Here is a 20535-nt window from a genome sequence, read left to right as displayed (position 1 = left end):
ACCTGGGCATCTTTTCCTCCACATCCTCACTGGCACTTGTCCCTTGTGTTGTGTTTAGTCATTCCGTCAGGCGTGAGGTGGGGGGTCTCGTGGTGGTTTTGATTGGTGTCTCCCTGACGATGAGTGACGATGAGCGTCTTTTCATGTGTCTGTTGCCATCTGGATGTCTTCTCTGGAGAAATGTCTCTTCACGGCTTCTGCCCATTTTTAATTGGGTTATTTGTTTTTTGGGTGTTGAGTTGTATCAGTTCTTTATATATTTCGGATACTAACCCTTTCTTGGAAATGTCATTTGCTGATATCTTCTCCCATTCAGTGGTTGTCTTTTAGTTTTATTGATTGTTTTCCTTTGCTCTGCAGAACCTTTCTATTTTATGTTGTCCCAATAGTTTATTTTTGCTCTTGTTTCCCTCACCTCGGGAGACATATCTAGAAAAATGTTGCTGCAGCCAATATCAGAGAAAGTAGTGCCTGTGCTCTCTTCTAGGATTTTTGTGGTTTCAGGTTTCTCATTTAGGTCCTTAGTCCATACTGAGTTTATTTTTGTGTGCGGTGTGAGAAGCTGGTCCAGTTTCATTGTTTTGCATGTGGCTGTCCAGTGTTCCCAACACCATTTGTTGATGAAACTTTTTTCCTATTGCATATTTTTGTCTATTTTGTTCAAGATTCATTGACCATATAGTTGTGGGTTTACTTCTGGGTTTTCTGTTCTGTACCAATGAGCTGGTTTTGTGCCCGTACCTCACTGTTTTGATGACTGTAGCTTCCTAGTATATCTTGAAATCTGGGATTGTGATACCTTGAGCTTTACTTTTCTTTTTCAAGATTGCTTTGGCTATTGGGGGTCTTTTGTGGTTCCCTGCACATGTTAGGACTGTTCTAGCTCTGTGAAAAATGCTGTTCATATTTTGATAGCAATTGCATTAAATCTGTAGGTTGCTTTAGGGAGTGTGGACATTGTAGTAACATTTGTTCTTCCAGCCCATGAACATGGAATATCTTTCCATTCATTTCCGTCATCTTCCGTTTCTTCTATCAGTGTTTTATAGTTTTCAGAGTGCAGGGCTTTCGCCCCCTTTATTAAGTTTACTCCTAGATATTTTATTCTTTTTGGTACAGTTGTAAGTGTGTTTTCTTCATCTCTCTTTCTGCTACTTCATTATCAGTATGTAGAAATGTAACAGATTTCTATCTGTTGATTTTGTATCCTGCAACCTTAGTGAATTCATTTATCAGTTCTAGCAGTTTTCTGGGGGAGTCTTTAGAGTTTTCTATATGTAGTATTATGTCATCTGCAAATAATGGAAATTTTACTCCTTTCTTACTGATTTGGATGCCTTTTATTTCTTTTTGTTGTCTAATTGCTGCAGCAAGGACTTCCAGTACTGTGTTGAATGAAAGTGGTGAAAGCAGACACCCTTGTTTTATTTCTGACCCTAGGGGAAAACCTCTGTTTTTCCCCACTGAGTATGATGTTAGCTGTGGGTTTTTCATATCAGGCCTTTATTATGTTGAGGTTCAGTCCCTCTAAACCTACTTTGTTGAGGGTTTTTATCTTGAGTGGATCTTGTACTTTGTCAAATGTACTTTTTCTGCATCTATTGAAACAGTTATATGGGTCTTACCCTTTATTAATGTGGTATATCACAGTGATTGATTTGTAAATATTGAACCACTTAGCAGCCTAGGAATAAATCCCACTCCATCTCAGTGAATGATTTTTTTTTTTAAAGATTTTATTTATTTATTGACAGAGAGAGAGATCACAAGTAGGCAGAGAGACAGGCAGAGAGAGAGGCAGAGAGAGAGGAGGAAGCAGGCTCCCTGTGGAGCAGAGAGCCCGATGCGGGGCTCGATCCCAGGACCCTGAGATCATGACCCGAGCCGAAGGCAGCAGCTTAATCCACTGAGCCACCCAGGTGCCCCTCAGTGAATGATTTTTTTAATGTATTGTTGGATTCAGTTTGCTTACGTTTTGGAAAGAAAAAAGATAACTGTCTTGACAATGTTTATTAAAAAGAGAGAGAGAGAAAGAGAGAAATCCACACAAAACTAAACCCCCCAAAAAGAGTTTGCCGTAGCTTTTAAAAATTTAATATAATTTTAGGCAATAATGAACAGATCTTTGAAAGTACTGCTATAGTCTACATTATTTCTTATATTGTCTGTGTATTTCAGTGGTTATTTAAACAAACTGGGGTGACACAAAGCTCTGGAAACTGGGGTCACGTCCAATGAAGGCCCACCAGCCTGAGAGATGTGATAGCTGTGTACAGATACTTGAAGGTTTATTGTATGAAAGAAAGAGAAAACAGAATACACGAAGGGTAAAACTCGCAAGGCTGTTTTCAGCTCCGTGTGCGGGAGGATTTGCGCTAAGACCACCAAGATGGGAGAGGCTGGGCCTCCTCATCGCTGAGCTGTGTGAGCAGCAGCTGAATGTCTGTGGGCGAGGAAGGTGGATCTCTAGGGAGAAGGGGACCTGTCGACTTCCAGGGTCTCTTCCAAAGCTGCCATTCTCGGAACACCTCCAGAACTTGTCCTGGTGTTTATAATTAAGAATACTATACATTTTAAATACATAATAATTAATGATTAATAGCTTTATTTTGAGTTTTGGTAGAAAACTATTATGTGTAGAATTTTCACATGAGAAATTTGGCCAAAGATGCCAGTGTAAACTATGTATTTTTATTTTGCAAATATACCAAGGTTCTCAGCTACTACATTAATTATTAGATAGTATTTAACTGCATGTATATGAATGGAACAATACACAGTTTTAAGCATATACTGTATGTGTTCCCGGCATCAGTACTTTAGAATCCACAAAGCTGAAATCTACACAAAGAACAATAAAGCTCAAAAACAAATAATTCTGCTTCAGATCAAGAAAGTACAAAAGCGTTGGCAGCTCTTGACTCCAGACGATTTACAAACGGGCTGAGGGAAGGGAAAACTCTTGACACCAGCAGTCATGCGGCCAAGAAAGTGTTCACGTAAAGTATTTTTAAAGCTCTTCAGAAATGGAAAGATAGGGACTTTCCAAGGTTGTCTTACGCATAGAAAACAGTGTAGAGACTCTTTTGATGCCCAAATGATCTTGCTAGAAACTGTAATATTTAGCATGCGTGGCCTAGCATAGTTAGCATCTAGCTTACCCACATGGGTGGAAATAATGCAGAGCTTCCTAAGCTGTAGGTTGTGTCTCATTAGTGGATTATGAAATCGACTTCATGAGCAGTGACCAGAATTTTTTAAATAAAGTACAATTTTAGTATCAGAATGTTCTAAGATAGAAACTACCAGAGGGCATCATGTATTGTAAAGGTATATGTGTACACAGAACTGTGCATCCATCCTGGATCACAATGCAAAACGGATTTCTTTCTGTGAGACACAGTCAGATCCGAAGGAAAGTTACTAGCAAAGAGGGAAAGAGCTAGAATTTCAGAGTTCAAGATCAGCTGCTTGGAGGTAAATTCCAGCTTTGCCCTTTACCGACTCGGTGACTTCAGGCAAGTTACTCTTCCTCGTGCCTAATTTCTTTATCTGTAAAAACAGTGATGATAATAGTGCCGACAGCTTTTAAAACAACGCCTGGGCAGTTACAAATGTTGAACTGACCTTAGACAGAATTATGCCATTATTTCTTACTCTCAAAGGTCAGGTGTTCGGTTACTAGGCAACTTCCAAGAAAGTTGCATCTGTGTTTTTATATGGATGTACAGTTGTGGTTTTACATGGATTCTTACAGTGTATGTATATGTTTGTATAAGTATACATATTATATATACGGATGTGTGTGCTTACAGTGTCTGCATTTAACTATATGTGTATAGTCAGATATAGAACGTATACCACTATTAGTGAAAATTTTGAGCACACACATACCATACACGTGGATTACTGTACTAATACATAACGTTAATCAGAAAGAGAAATATTTAAAGAATGAGATAACAATGAAATACAAACTTTTAAAATAATTAAAATTTTATATTTTATAAGTAATACTTTTTAAAATAATTTTTAAAGTAATTTTATGTATTCTCTAAAATACTTTTTCTCTAATGTATTATTAATAATGCTCTGAATGTTTAGTTTCAAATGTCTTAGCAATTATGATGACTTCATTTCATATACCATTATTAGCTAATATCTCAAAGTACAATGTGCATTTAGGTTAAGTTTATTTTTATAATTTAATAATTTTTCAATTTGTGACTCTAACTTTGTTAGAAATATAATTATACTGTCATTGTCATTATGTGGCAAAGAGTTTATAAGGAGAATAAGAAATCAGCTCTTTGTCTTGTTCACTGTGTTATTTTATCTTTGATCTATGGTTTTGCAAGAATAAGTGTTTTTGCAGAAAAATACTTGTTTTTATTGTGAGATAATTGACATGACATTGTGTGTAAGTTTAAGGTGTACTATGTATTGATTTGATACATTTATGTATCACAATATGATTCTGCCGTAGCTAGCTAGCGCCTCGGTCAGTCACATCACTGTCGTTTCCCCGTCGTGGTGAGGACATGTAAGGGCTGGTCTCTCAGCAACTTGGAAGTGAGCTGCGGTGCAGTGGACCGTAAGCGCGGTGCGTGCGCCGGAGCTCCGGAGCTCGTTCATCTTCTAACTGCAAGTTTGTACTCTGACCAGCGTCTCGATTCCCACACTCCCTAGCCTCTCTAAGCACTCTTCAACAGTTTCTGCTAGTTCAGCTTTTTACATTTCTTGTTTTAAAGTAGGTACTGTGCACAACGTGGGGCTTGCACTCGGAACCCTGAGATCAAGAGTTGCGTGTTCTACCACTGAGCCAGTCAGGTGCCCGTAGTTCAGCTTGCTAAGTGGTGATACCGTACAGTATTTGCCTTTATGTGACTTATTTCACTTAACGTAATACCCTCAAGGTCCCATCCATGTTGTTACAAATGGCAGGACCTCCTTCCTTCTCATGGCTGAATAACATTCTCTTTGATACATTCATCCATTGATGGATACTTAGGATGTTCTGTATCTTAGCTATTATTAATAACAAAGAGCAGGAAAATACGTATCCCACAAACTCCCATGTTTGACGGATGGTTGAATAATCAATTTAACTTCCTAAAGAACTAGCATTGCTATTAAAACAAGTTAAATCATAAAATAATAACAGTCGAAGAAACTTCTATATCATCTAGTCTAGGGGTCTGCAAACTACAGTCTATGGGCCAAATCCAACTCTTCACCTATTTTTATAAATAAAGTTTTATTGGCACAAAGCCACAGTCATTCGTATACATATTGTCAGTTTTCACTCTTTAAGTTTTTATTCAAATTCCAGTTAATATACAGTGTAATATTGGTTTCAGGTGTAAAATACATCAATTCAGCAGTTGCATACAACACCCAGTGCTCATCACTACTACCTGTGTCCTCCTCCAACCCCATCACCCATCTAGCCCATCTCCCAGCCTCCTCCCCTCTGGTCACCTGCAGTGTGTTCTCTGTAGTTGAGAGGCTGGTTCTTGATTTGCCTCTCTCTCTCTCAGGATAGGTTTTTGATTAGTCGTACAAAAAGCTGAGAAAAAATAATAAATACCCATATGTGCACTACTCACCTTAAATCATGAAATGTTGCACATACAGCAGAGACACCCCGAAGTCTTCTTCAGCCTCTTCCATTTTGTGAGGACTCATCCAGATGAGATACCACAGTCCTCAGTGGGCACACGTACCCCTCACAGTACAGGAGGCAGGGGAGCGCGGGCAACCGGCAGCAGCGCCCTTCTCTCCCGGAGAGCCCGGACTCTTCTCGGAGAGAGCATTGTTCAGCAGATGCAGTCCGCCACCGGCCACCTTGCAGCTGTCCAGGCGCCAGGGTCAAGCCCATAGTGGCACAGGGACGTCGAGATTGAACAGAACATGGGACCGTAGTCTGTTCTTTCGCACAGCATGTGTTTGGCTGTCCTCCTGGCCCTGCGGCAGCACACTTGGGAGGCCACCGGTGGAAACGAGGGACCCTTCAGAAGCAGAGATTTTGTGTGACTCATTACTGTAACTGCCGTGCATGGCACATGGAACAGGAACTCAGTGAGCATTTTATGACCAAACGAGTGAACGAATTGAGGGTGGTTAATTTTGAATTTTTGTGGCATTGTTTAAGGCTCTCCTGTTGTAAGAAGAAAGCGAATTGTTGAAGATAAGCAGAGAAGCCATTTAGAACAGAAAAGGCAAAACCCTGGATCTGCGGTAGAGAAGTGTGACGAGTGTGCGAATGTAAGTACGGTGTTGGCAACGGTGTCCGTTCAGTCGTGGGAAATCGCCTGGAAACAGAGTGTTCTCGAAGGACTGTGGTTTTGCTGTGAAGTGTGGACCGCAACATAAATATAACTAGGGCCAGGGTCAGTAGGAAGCAGCCCAGGGATCTCTACCCCAGGGACTTAGCATACTGGGCTTGTTTGCCCTCCTCTCTTTGTACGACCAGTTGCTAACGAAGTCGTTCAACAAACCGTAACAAACCAGCATTATTCTTTTATTTATTATTGATACATGTTATTCACAACCAAGTTTTTAAGTATACATGAATAAGAATAGAATAAGTATACATGAAAGAAGAAAAGCAGAAAGCAGATGAGAGCCCTGGACAGAGGAAGTTAAGTGGGAATCACGAAGACTAGTTCGTGTGTTAAGTGTGCTCCGTGGACTGGAGCTTCCTGCCCGCCGCGGCGGAGGTCAGCAGGGCAGGGAGTTCGCTTGGCAGGGGCCCCTGATCGCGATGCCGTTTGAGGCCCTGTTGGGAAGACACGCTCCCCCTGAGGCCCTGCCGCGGGCCCTGTGGAGACACCGCTTCCCAGTCAACAGCGGACGAAGCAGGAGCTTCATGTGGCTGTTTGAGACGGGGGCTTCAGTCAAGTCAGACGCTTCATAGAAGTCATTTTAAAATTAGTGGATGTCATCCTTTGAGAGCTAAGTAAATGTGACCTAAATATGACATTTTCTGGACATGTAACCTCATCCGAGGATTGAATTTAAAATATTAAAACGGGGCGCCTGGGTGACTCAGTCGGTTGAGTATCTGCCTTCGGCTGGGGTCGTGATCCTGGGGTCCTGGGGTTGAGCCTGCAGCTCCCTCTCTTGTTCCCCGTTTCTGCTCTCTGGCTTGCTCTGTCAAATAATATTAAGTAAATCAGTAAACTATTAAAACATCTAGATGGATAAGCAAATAGCATTTCATTAGAATTTCTACTCTAAATAGCACTTCTGACGTTTGATAGCACTGGAATAGAGTGCCTTAGGAAGAATTTATATCTGACTTATAAATTCAGGATTCGATTATTTGTGTATTGTAGGAACTATTGTTTTATATATAAATAAGATGTTTACTGTGGAGGAAAATCAACCGTGACGTGTTCTTTTTTTATTAATTTTATTAACATATAATGTATTATTTGCTCAGGGGTACAGGTCTGTGATTCCTCAGGCTTACACGCTTCACAGTACTCACCGTAGCACACGCCCTCCCCAGTGTCCATCACCCACCACCCTCTCCCTACCTCCCCCCAGCAACCCTCCGCTGGTTTCCTGAGATTAAGAGTCTCGCATGGTTTGTCTTCCTCCCGATCCCTCTTGTTTCATTTTTGCCTTCCTTACCCCCCAAATCCCCCACTTTGCCTCTCACATTCCTCGTATCAGATCATATGATAATTGTCTTTCTCTGATTGACTTATGTCGCTCAGCATAGTACCTTCTAGTTCCATCCATATCATTGCAAATGGCAAGATTTCATTTCCTCTGATGGCTGCATAGTATTCCATTGTGTATATATACCACATCTTCTTTATCCATTCATCTGTTGATGGACATCTAGGTCCTTTCCATGGTTTGGCTATTGTGGACATTGCTGCTATAAACATTCAGGTGCATGTGCCCCTTCGGATCACTACGTTTGTATGTTTAGGGTAAATACCCAGTAGTGCAATTGCTGGGTCATAGGGTAGTTCTATTTTCAACATTTTGAGGAACCTCCATGCTGTTTTCCAGAGTGGTTGCACCAGCTTGCATTCCCACCAACAGTGGAGGAGGGTTCCCCTTTCTCCGCATCCTCGCCAGCATCTGTCATTTCCTGACTTGTTAATTTTAGCATTCTGACTGGTGTGAGGTGATACCTCACTGTGGTTTTGATTTGCATTTCCCTGATGCCGAGTGACGTGGAGCACTTTTTCATGTGTCTGTTGGCCATCTGGATGTCTTCTTTGCAGAAATGTCTGTTCATGAACATGACGTAATCTTAACAGCAAGACAAATATCATTTAGTTCTGTACGATGTAGTAAAGTTGCATGTGACCATGCTATTTTTTTTTTCAGTGTTCCAAGATTCATTGTTTAGGCACTACACCCAGTGCTCCATGCAATCTGTGCCGTCCTTAATACCCACCACCAGGTCCTTCCAACCCCCAATCCCCTCCCCTCCAAGACCCCCAGTTTATTTCTCAGAGTCCACAGTCTCTCATGGTTCGTCTCCCCCTCCGATTTCCCCCAACTCCCTTCTCCTCTCCATCTCCCCATGTCCTCCGTGTTACTCCTTATGCTCCACAAATAAGTGAAACTGTATGGTAATTGACTCTCTCTGCTTGACTTATTTCACTCAGTACAATCTCTTCCAGTCCCATCCATGTTGCTACAAAAGTTGGGTATTCATCCTTTCTGATAGAGGCATAATACTCCATCATGTATATGGACCACATCTTCCTTATCCATTCATCCGTTGATGGGCATAGTTTGGTGACTTATGGCCATTGCTGCTATGAACAATGGGGGTACAGATGGCCCTTCTTTCACTACATCTGTATCTTTGGGACAAATACCCAGTAGTGCAACTGCAGGTCATAGGGCAGCTCTACTTTTAATTTCTTTTTTTTTTTTTTTCTACTTTTAATTTCTTAAGAAAATACCATGCTATTCTTTTTTTTTAAAAAGATTTTATTTATTTATTTGACAGAGATCACAAGTAGGCAGAGCAGCAGGCGGGGGGGTGGGGAGCGGCAGGAAACAGGCTCCCCGCCGAGCAGAGAGCCCAGTGTGGGACTTGATCCCAGGACCCCAAGATCATGACCTGAGCCGAAGGCAGAGGCTTAACCCACTGAGCCACCCAGGCGCCCCAATACCGTGCTGTTCTTACTGCTTAGTACCCCAGCATGCACTCACAGACCCACCTCCTGGTGGTCAGTATGGTACTGCCGAGAAGGCCTTCCTTCAGCCACCGTGTTCACATCAAACATCTCAGAACCTGTCAAGTGACCAAGGGCTATTTGTGTAAATGGATTTTAAATGCTAAAGCAATATATAGTTGTCATAGCAACAGCAAAAAAACAGACTAAATTTGAAGTGCTCCAATGAATGCGCTCCCTAAATTCATCTTTACCTTTCTGGGTCTACTCTGTCCTGTGTGTGCCCCTCCGCACGCTGGCAGCCTGGTAGTGAGCCCCTGTGTGTTCTTTCCAGAAGCCCCACGTCCACCTTCCACACACACACCTGCCCACATCTTCCACAGCCTCGTTAGCTTCAGAGTAAGTCAGTGTCCCTGAATCAAAATCGAGATTTGAAGTTTAATTTGTTTGAGCTCTCTTGTTCTGTTGTGGTATTTGGTGTTTTGTTTTTTAACTGAAGAGCTGCCGCAGGAGTGCAGTTACCGTAGCAACGGCCTGGTAGCCTTGTAGCAGGGAATGTATTTAATCAAACTTCCACGGGGAGGGAATCTGAGAGCGATCGGTGAAGGTGGGAGAAGCGAGTGCCACTTTGTGCCAGGACTGTGTCCACGCGGGGGACCTCCAGCCTCCAGGGGAGGCCAGGCGCGCCCAAGAGCACGAGGACGGGGCTCTCGCAGACAGCTGCACCAGCAACTCAGGATCCGGCCCGCCCGAGGACAGGCCAGGGACAGGGGTAGCCAGGTCACCAGCCAAGCACAGATGTGCAGCAGCCCAGCCGGCCGCGTCCAGCCAGCCCGCACAGCACTGAGGACTGTGCCCACAGCCTGGCCTGCGAGGCTCCCCACTCGCAGCTCTGTGCAAGTCTTGTCCTTGACACTAGTCTCCGTCGGAGCCTCTGTCTGCCCTTACAGTGAAACACCGATTCGGTCGTAAACCTTAGTTAATTGTTGCTGTTCCTTTAAGTAGCACCCTACTTCCCCTCTTCCAAAGAGCCAAGATAACAGAGCAACCTGAAACTTTTCCAAAATTGACAGGAAACATTTTCTTAAACATTCAGGTATCCGAGAAAGGCCTTATCCCAGTAATTTTTGATTTCTGCTCCATGAAAAAAGGAATATACAGGTTACATGAGCAGTGATAACTGAAACTATATAGAGCACACATGTTTCTTTTAATAAATGTATATCATGAGTATTTAAATATGAAAACCTATTCTGATGTAATATTATATTTTGTAGAATTTGGAGCAAAGTGCTCAGCCAAGTTCAAGTGAGCCAAAACACACTACAAGGTGTACTTCTGATGTTGAAGAAGGTATGTTTCAGTTTAAAGGTGTTCTCTGAGCTTTGTTCCTAATGATTTCATTTTTTGTTATGTGTGTTTTCCCAAATACACACACACCATGTGACAGGTAAGCCACCATGTGGGTTTTGAGCCCCTTATCCTACACATGTAGACTGTTGCCAGGTGTGTACATTCTAAGTGATAATGTATTGAACATCTTTCTACGTGAAGCTTTTCCCTGACTTTTCAATCATTTCCATAAGACAGAGATCCCAGGGATCATAATCACAGTATTTGACATGTCGTTGACACCTGATAACTATTTGTTGAATGAATCTCTGTGTTAAATGAATACTGGATCAGAGGAAATAAGCACTGTGACAGCTCCTTATGCAGATTCAAAAGTATTTTTCTGAGAAATAACATTTAAAACTTTTCTGGGATATTTGCCAACTTGATGTAGAATTATTTCTACAATTTGCTTACAAAGAAATTTTGCATGTATCTTTACTTTTGGTGAATTGCTCCTTCATATGGTTTTCTCTATAGATATTGGAGTTTTGTTATTTCCTTACTGATTTTTGCAAATTCTTTAAATATTAAGGGTTCTGTTCATATTAGTTGCAGATGTTTTTATTACTTTATTCTTTGCATTTTATTGTATTTATGTGTTTATATTTAGAAGACTTCCTTTCTATTGTTTCATTCAACAAATGATTGAGAGCTAATTTCCTGCCGACAGCTACATATTAGATATAGAATAATGCACAAAACACACAGAAGTCTTGCCTTTCCGAAACTTCAAATCTATTAGGGAAGACCACCCTTTAAATAAACACATCCTCTCGTCTTTACTTAGTGATTGCCCCATTACTTTTAAGATCGAAGAATCTTCCCAGTACAGAAGTTCAGAAGTGTTTCTCTCTTTCTCCTCTAGATTGCTCTAATGCTTCCATTCCTAAAGTTCTTTACTTTCCGTTGAATTTGTTTAAATGGACGGTGTACAGGAAAACTGCAAATTGATTCTTTTATAAGCCGCAAACTAATTTACTGAGTCATCTTTCCCTTTCCTCAAGACTTGGGTTCTTCTTGGATCATATGTCAAATTCTCATGTATTCATGGATCTGTTCCTAGGCAGTCAATCCTGTTCAGCCCATCATCTCATTTTCTAACTTTTCTTTGCTTTCCTTTTATTTTACTCTTTTATTCACAACTTATCTTAATTGTTCTCTAAAGACAATCTATTTCAACTTCTCTTTGAATTACCAGTAGATAACAAAAACACAACACAAACATAATCTAAAGGTGATATGTTTTTCCTTTAGCTCAGATAACACGCGAGGGGTTTTCATGGCTTCCCTGTCATCATCTTGAATTTCTGTTTTTTTTAATCAGGGATGAGAAAATGCTAGCTGCAGATAATCCCAATAAACAAAATGCAAAGTAACAGAAGATTTCCTGGGCCTCTGTTTGTGAGATGAATACATACAGCTGCATGTCAGTTAATAGGGATTTGGAAAGATCGCAAAGACAAAAAGGGATCAAAGAATACTTAATGTAAAGTTTCTGTAGTTTCAGATAGTACTTCTCAGTTTTTGATGGCTGAAAACCTAGTGAAAGCTTCCGTGCCTGAGGATGAAATTCTCACTGTCATGAACAGCAAGCAGCTACAGAAACCAAATCTGGCTTTAAATAAGACCCAGCCATTCAACATCTGTGGGCTCCCGGCTGCAGGACAGAAGCTCCTCCAGTCCCTCAGTCACCTCGGTGACAGGTTCCACTGTGAGTACGGAAGACCGCCTTTCATAAGAAATGTTATATTTTGTATTTAGACAATTGTAATTTAATTTAAAAATTGGAAATAAAAATACAAAATGTATCCAGATTATTAGGTACTTAAATACATAACAGTTAAAAAATATTTTTGAGCGAGGATGCCTGGGTGGCTCAGTCAGTTAAGTCTTGATTTCAGCTCAGACTGAGATCTCAGGGCCCTGGAGTTGAGCGCGCCATCAGGCTCCGTGCTCAGCATAGAGTCGGCTTGAGATTCTCTGTCTCTCCCCCTCTCCCCACCCTCTCCCTCTCTCTCAAATATGAATGTACGTATATGTTGTGTGCGTATTTGGGTATACCCTACTATTTCAAGTGTACCCTACTCAGGTCATTTATGATGATGTTAATTTCTTTGACAGGCTTGTCTGTCTGCTAGGAATGTATGAATTCTCTTCTATTTCAGCAACGTGACAGGCTCGGTATCTTTACTGTCATCCTTCAAAAACAACCATAAGTTCCAGATTAAGTATTTTTTTAAATCTTACATATAACAATAAACTGGTAAGAATATAAGGAATTCCTTCAGGGTTAGGACAGAGGAAGCGGAAGAGAGAAAATCTTAAGCAGACTGCGTGCTTAGCATGGAGCCAGCTGTGGGGCTCGATCTCACGACCCTGAGATCATGACTTGAGCGAAAATCAAGAGTCAGACACTTAACTGACTGAGCCCCCCAGGCGCCTGAACATAAAGAATACTTAAGACTAGGAACTGAATATAAATAAAGCCCAGAAAGTTGAGAATGCTGTATCTAGCTGGTGTCTTGAGATTTCTTTAACCCACACAGTGAAATTGAGCTTTGCTTTTCACGGCTTCACAGAAGAAGGACCGGGCGACAAAACCCAGGGCCTGCTCAAGCTGGTGGTCTCGCAGGAGATCGTCCCTCCGGCCCCCCGTGAGCCGGGCCTCCTGAAGACCTGGAGCCTGCGGACAGACACGTGCACCAGGACAGGGAAGCCTGGAAGAGACTCGCACGTCTTGAGTTTCAGGCTTGAGCAGATGAGGGAGGAAGACGCACAGGCTCTTCTCACCTCCCTCTGTGCGTCTGTGCAGGATGTAGCACTTTCTCTGTAGATTTTGTTAACAGCACATTCTTACCAAAGGAAATTCTGAAGACTGCATTTCAGAAGACCAAGAGTAATCTCAGATGGACAGTCCGAGAGGGGAAATTTGAACCAACATTATATAAAACAAAAAATTAATAAAGTAGTGTGTGTTTCAAAGACAATAATGTTAGCCTTAAAATACCTGTTAAAAGTAGTGTATAAGTTGGGAGAACTTAAATGGTGTTAAAGTGTAGTAGGCTTCTTCTTAAGGAATTCTACTCTGTGGGCGGGGAGGCAGAACAGGCTGGGCCCAGGGCCTCAGAAGTCTCCCACTGTGTGTTGGAGGACGGGCACAAAAGTCTCTTGCATAAAACTTGTCAGAGATAGAAGACTGATGTGACAATGATGAGAACGGACAGCTTTCCTGGCAGCTCCAAGACGGGAATTTCCTTTTGGTTTAAAGAAAAAGAAGAAGAAAGACAAATGGAAAAGAAAAGAAAACCCAGTATTTGTATAAAGATTGTTATAGAATGGTCAAAGTATTAGGAATTCCTTTTTATCAACTTAAGTTTTATGTCCTTGTTTTTAACCAAACTACTTCTGTTTTCTACCTAATATTAGTGTAAACACCATTTCTGGACTCAACAGAAAAAAGACTCTTAAGTCAGTTTTAGTATTTTGTTACACCAGAATTTCTGATTCTTTAGTGGTTCTTCTTGGTCAATATACATAACTAAATTACTTTGTGTCATGGCATAATTCTTTCAGATGGACAAGAAGCCATTTGCAAGAATCCATCCATCAAAAATACCTTACAAATAATACCACTTCTGGTAAGCATTTTAAGAAGCTTTTTTTTTTCTTATTTTAGGAAATGTCATGATTTCATGTGTAAGCATCCTGTATTGAAATTTAATTTTTCTTGAGATTGACTTTTAGCAAGTTTTCCGCCTCAGTTTACTTTCAATTATGACATGTTTTGTCAGAGTCAGCAAATATCTTCTCATTTAAAAAGATCGAAATACAAAGGTTTTTTTACATCCAAATATTCCATCATTCATGGGAACAGCAACAGGGATCAGTGTACTACTCTCCAGATAATTTGGGATGTGCAGCCTAGCTGGAAAGTTACTAAGAATTTTACCTTGGTAAGGTTTCCACCCTTGCTTCCGTCCCTTTCATGTTTTCGAAGTTTAAAACTAGACATTGTTATTTGGAAGTTTTTTTATTTTTTGCCTTAATAACTGAATTCTGGTAAATATACACATATAAATGACGATTTATTGCATTAAGGAATTTTCAGGCTAACAGGGAGAAAGAACCTGAGGAGAGTGTACACTGGTCACTGTAATGTGACTTGAGACCACGTGTGGGCAGCACGGCCTTAGGAAATCGCAGAAGGAAGAGATCATAGTGGCCAGACGTGATCAGAGACAGGTGTCTGGAAAGGGCATCTGAGACTACGATGCTTTCTGTAGTGTAACGATCCTCACAGTAGGTGTTCAACAAGGAGATGTCGGTCAGGGGATTAACTGATGCTCGCTCAGTTCGGAAAACTGGAGGGAAAAGTGAGATTACGCAGGTCGGCTTCATTCCCTATTATTTTCTGTCACATAAACAAAGGGATATGTTGCCACGTTTTAGATTTTTGGTTATGTCCTAGATACGGCGGTAAGTAATAAGAAAGAGGCTGCCCCTGCCTTCTGACGCTTTTTCTTTCCCTTTGGGCAAATGGTTCTCGGAAGCAGCCTTTCTGCTGCCCTGAGTGGTACATACAGCGCCTGTGACGTCTGTCACTTCGACCCCTGACTGCTGTGGACACGGGTGCTCTTCACGGCCTGCTGGCGTTTTGCTCTATTTCTCACCTCTTTCGATTCAGCCACTTCAGTAATTCTTGCAGCGACAATTTTCATGTGTCTAAATGTGTGACAGTTTGGTTGTTTATAGCACAAGTGGTTGTCACCTCCCCCGAGCGAGAGAGCGCTCGCGGTGAGGGAGATCACTTCTGTCCACGGTCGCTCAACCTGCAGCGTGACCCCGCACACCGGCGGCCAGCGGTGGACACCGCCCAGGGAGGAGCAGCCTCCGAGTCGGCAGAGCACTCCGCCCGCGCGCCGGTGCTCCGCGGTGTCGCCCTGAGTCCCCAGAGCACTCTGCAGTATCGCACTGCGGCCTGGGCTGAGCCTGGAGGGCTCCTAGTGTAGACGGAGGGGCGCCCATAGGCTGGACTCGCTTCTCTCTTCCATCTCTCACACCCGCTGGGACGGTTGGTAACCCTGAGCCTCCTTCAGTCCCTTCATCTCCAGACGTGTTCCTTTCTTACTTTGTCATACTGAGCTAGTCGGAGACCTTCCATTCATTTTCAGGAGAGACGGTCTAAAATCACAGACGTGAACTGCTTTTTGGAGCAGCCGACGTAAAAAGCATCCACCCCTCCACCATCAGAATTGTTCCATTTGCGTGTTCTGCAGGCGGATCGCAACACTTATTTGCTCTTTTTCTACTATTTTTAATTTTTACTTTTCAATTGGATTCGCTGATTGTTGACATTCTGTCATTCTTGGGTATCCGACAGATGGAAGGACGGGCGGACGGATTGATGGAAGAGTAGAATAAGTAGAAGAAGGGACAGGAGAGAGACTTACGCACACGCACACACGCACACGCACCTCCTGAGCTGTCGAAAGTCGGTCCCAGACGTGACGATATTTCCCCACGAAACCGTACGCATCCGTGTTCTCCTAAGCACAGACGCTCTCCTACGTGGCCACAGCAGCAGCCTCCCGGAGGCGGGATGTGACACACTCAGATCGAGATTCTCCGGCGGCAGAGCAAAGTGTCTCCGGTGGCTGCTGTACTCCTCTGGTGCCGTCGCAGCCCGGGGTGGGCTGCCGCAGTGGCCGTCGCTCTCCCTCTCCAGCCTTCGCCAGGCGGACGCCCCTCCAGAGGCCGAGCTGGGGCCTCGCTGGCCGTCCCATGACGTGGAGGCCCCTAACGGTTTTCTCAGCAGATACGGCTTAACGTTTATGGTGGACGCAGAGTTGCACAGTTTGTGTTCTCAGAGCTGCTTGTTTCCATCACCTGCTTGATTCTACCTGTATCGGCTTCAGGTGTTCTACTTGGCTGCTTTTCATTTATTTGGGGTCCAGAAGACAGATGTCCAAGCTTTTAGAGTTACGTGTAAAGCATAATACGTGCTTCGTGCCTTCCCCATGGAGAAAGTGAATGGGCTTAGCTAGTCTTGGTCTTTTGTTTTCGTCACGATAAGTGTAGGCTTTAGTCCCAATCCCCTGGCCTCTGGAAAGCTTTCAAAATTTGTTCCTGTCTCTCGGTCACAATTTTGAATAAGTAAAATACAATACGTATGTTCTAGAAAGGCACGACGTAATCACGTTCCTATACTTTGTGTGCATGACACGAGACCCCCAAAGCTCCTCATTTTTACCAGGACACCAGTGCTGGAGCCCAGTTCTCCCCGCATCGTCGCAGAAGTACCTGTTTGGGGACATTTGTGGGTTTGGAGATGTTGCAGGTAAGGTTTTTATTAATGTTTCTTATTTTATTTCACATTTCCACTCCAATGTTTTCCTACCCGTATGAACTTACAAGAATTTCTTTTCAAGTGATAATGTATGTCGTATGTGTCCAGCTTTATCATTTACAAGCATTATGTAGTTGACTCAGGGACTGAATTCCTCAGCAGAGCGACACTAATTACGTGAGAAATCTACCAGATGCCCCAATAGAGAAAACTCAAATGTTGTTGGTTTAAGATTCGAGAATTTATGTTTAATTCTCCAAGATCCTACATCTCTCTGGGAAGTGCACAACCTGGGCAAAGTTGACCCATCAGTGCCCATCAGTGCCCATCAGTCAGTACTCTCTGGCGGCAAGTGGACCTTATTGTTGCCAGATGGTTTCACACGCATGCTCTTGTGTGATCTTCTAAGTGAGCGACATCAAGTAATTCTCTCCAGTCTGAGAAATGTTCAGGGGCAGAGCCAGGATTGGCCCTTTCCCCTGTTCCCCCCCAAATCTCTTCTCCCTTTTGTCATTCTTACTCCAGTTGATGCCACCATCGTCCTCCAGATTTCCCAGTCAGAGTGTGTGTCTCACCCAGGCTTCACGTGGTCCCGTAGCCCCGGCAGGAGACCGCCCTAAGGGCACTAAGTGAGCCTCAGCCGCACCCAGGACTCTTCCCTCCTGTGGGGAATGCTACTTCCCTCAGTCCCGCCTCGGGGTTCCCGGTGTGAGCCGCACAGCATCCCGGGGTGCTCTGTGAGCCGTCGCTGCCTCTCCTAGAGCAGAGGACTACCCCTTCTGACCGCTTACCCGGCAGGTGATGACAAGGGCAGCTCCTAAGCACATTTCCGCTGACAGATGATGAGTTCTTGTAATGAGTATGCTGCTTTCCACCGGTGGGACTCGTGGGGACAGAGGGCTGTGGAGCCTTACAGGGACCGAAGTACCCTTTCGTGTCACGCAGTCTGTGATCCGTGAAGAGAGGCCCACGGGAAAGCCCGTGAGTGCCGGCGTGCAGTGATCCCATGCCCTTGTGTTACAGAACAGCCGGCCGAGAGGCAGCCCGTCTCCGGGGGTCGGATCCAGGCTGCAGAGGAAATACTGACGGACCGCAACGGCGAGTATCACTGTTCTCGCGGCCATTGACAATGGCCTGTAAATAGAGCATAGATTTCCGCATTTGTTAAGGATTTAAATACTACAATCGTAAGATAAAGGTAAATCATAACATGAGTAATGGAGATAAATTGACTAGTTTACATTTATGTACAAGGTTATTATGTATTTTATTGATAATATATTTTTAGTGAATGGAAATGCTTCATTGTTTTTAATGACCATGCTACTGAAAACACATTCAGTATATTTGAAAATAAAACAGAGGGTATTTTGTTATTCAAATTATGTATTAGCTATAGTTGTGAAGCTTTGTTTTTCTGAAATTCCTAATAAATTCTATTAAATTTTGGTACAGTGGTGTAAAAAGTTCATGATTAGTCAGTAATACCCCATATAAACAGTAAAGCCATCTGTCTAAGACGTGGAAGGATCCCTGTACTTGGAGGTGTTACCAAAGGGTGTTAATTACGAAAACCAAAAGACACTCCTTGTATAATCATGAAACTCCTTCTATGATTTTAGAAGTTTTTTTGTAGAACTATGATAATCTCATATATCTTTTTGCTTTCCCTCACCCATTTCTACTTCAGGCTCTCATCTAGACAGTCCGGGAAAGCCGACGGCTGGCATTTCTAAGTGTGGTGGACTGGCAGAGTCAAATCTGTCGCATCAGTCCCATCTTAGGGGGCACCCGGGGGCTCAGTCTACTGAGTGGCCGACTCTTGGTCTCAGCTCAAGTCTTGTTCTCAGGGTCGCGAGTTCATGCCCCGCATTGGGCTCCGATTTTAAAAGTTTTCAGCGCTCTCCCTTTGGCTGCTAGAGGGACCGTGTGTATAAGGCTGTCTGTATCCTGAGTCCTCCCTGCTTGCACTAATGCCGAGACCCCTTTTAGGCCCCCAGCCTGCTGTCCCATGCCTCTCCGCCCAACTGCACACTGTCCCCCTCACTCGGAAAGCCTTCGTCTCCCTCCACTGACATCTGCCTGAATCACGTTTACTCGTTCTTTTAAATTCTACTCAGGTTGAACATTCTCTAATGTTTCCTAATCATTCTCTGCCAGTTTTGTATAAATTATGTCTTTTGCATTCTGAACCACAATTATTTCTGTGTATGTAACCCTCTTCTAGATAAAGCGCTCCTGGCAGCTAGTGGTTGTCACTGGTGTCTGTCCCCTGAGGAATTAAAGTGGGGGACACAGCCGCAGATCAAAATAATGAAGGAAAGGAAAATATTCAACTGTGCGATTTATCAAGCCCCAGCTATGTGCTAGGTGTTGCTCCTTGTATTAGGGAGACAGTAAAAACAAAAATTATTTTCTTCTATCATGGACTTACATTTTAGTCGGGAATACAGATTTCCAACATAAGCCACCACCGCTGGAAGGTTCTAGAAGGCACGGGGAACGGAAAGCAGAGCGTGGGCAGGGGCGGAGTTCTGGGGTAGACGTAAGCCCGCAGGGGTGGCCAGAGACAGTGTCTGAGGACTGAAGGGAGGGAAGCCAGCCCCGGCAGCCGCAGGGGAGCAGAGCGGCCAGAGGGGAGGAGAGTAGGCTGTTCTCTTAGCGAGGACTGGGGAGCCGGCGGGGGTATCGGGAAGAAAAGAAAGCAAACAGAAGATTGGAACGGGGCTTCCTGTCACCCATGGCTGGTGGCAAAATGCATTTCCTACTCTGAGAGGTCCAGGGTGGGACCGAGGCCATACCAGGGCTGCTGCTCCGTGGACCCATGTGGAACCACAAGTGTCTGGAACATAACCTTGGCCGCATATTGAAATCACATGAGGAACTTTTAAAAAATTTTGACGTCTGGGTTACCCCCGGGAGCGATTTGAGCATTGAGATTTTTTTAAAGCTCCCCAGACAAAGTATAATGAGAAGCCAAGGGTAAGAAACAGCCGTCTAGAAGCAGTAATGCAAACAAGTAATGGGGCCGGGGATCGAATCCAGTCTGGGGCCCTCTCTGGCTGGCAGGCTTGGGGACCCAAGGGCAGGACCATGCTGCAGACAGTGTCTTTCTGGACCCGCCTCGCCCCCCTGTCCACCGCAGAGGTGGCCGTACACGCGACTGACCAGTACTGGTGGCCAGGAGTGTGGGAAGAGCTCCGTGGGGCTCCGCCGGGAGCAACTCTGGCTTCGCTCCTCACCGCAACAGATGCGGGCTCTTCCCATTCCCTGCTTCTCGGGTTCGGGGTTCAGGACTGTTCCTGCAGGGGGTTTGCTGCACTCTCAGAGTCCGCCCTAAGTACCGAAAAGCCCACGGAGGAGGGGACAGACTGACACAGGGCACCCAGCTTCCTCGCTCCACGGCATCTTCCAGCCACAGCCCACTGACCTCAGCAGCACCCCCCGCCCCCCGACCACTGCAGGCATCGGCTGACACCCACGGGGACCTCCTCACCCAAGCCCCCTCCTCCTCACTGATGTAGGCTCTGGAGTCTGCACCTCTGTTGTCCCCTCCCAGACCTTCCTTCTCCAGCTCCTCCCATCAGGGGGTAAGATGTCATTCTTGTATCCCCTAGTCCCATGATTCTTAACAGC

General features: G+C 43.9%; 1 protein-coding gene across 14 annotated transcripts in view; it reads left to right on the top strand.

The window, feature by feature from the left end:
* Positions 1-20535, top strand: part of CEP126 (centrosomal protein 126) — a 109466-nt gene that overhangs the window by 71576 nt on the left and 17355 nt on the right. For 10 of the 14 annotated variants that reach the window (XR_006819952.1, XR_006819951.1, XR_006819950.1 and 7 more), the window contains exons 7-12: positions 6155-6267; positions 10436-10511; positions 12055-12264; positions 14127-14191; positions 16807-16890; positions 17923-18009. Coding sequence is in view for 3 of the 14 variants with exons in the window: in XM_046015013.1 (XP_045870969.1) it covers positions 6155-6267; positions 10436-10511; positions 12055-12264; positions 14127-14191; positions 16807-16890; positions 17923-17985 (611 nt within the window). In the remaining 11 variants the exon portion in view is untranslated. Of the gene's footprint in view, positions 1-6154; positions 6268-10435; positions 10512-12054; positions 12265-14126; positions 14192-15933; positions 16891-17922; positions 18010-20535 lie in introns of those variants that run through there. The other 4 variants (XR_006819956.1, XR_006819957.1, XM_046015014.1 and 1 more) reach the window with 4 other exon arrangements.

The sequence above is a fragment of the Meles meles genome, chromosome 8, assembly GCF_922984935.1.
Source record: "Meles meles chromosome 8, mMelMel3.1 paternal haplotype, whole genome shotgun sequence".
Lineage (NCBI taxonomy): Eukaryota > Metazoa > Chordata > Mammalia > Carnivora > Mustelidae > Meles > Meles meles.
The sequence above is the reverse complement of the archived record's forward strand: the minus strand, read 5'-3'. Positions and strand labels throughout refer to the sequence as shown.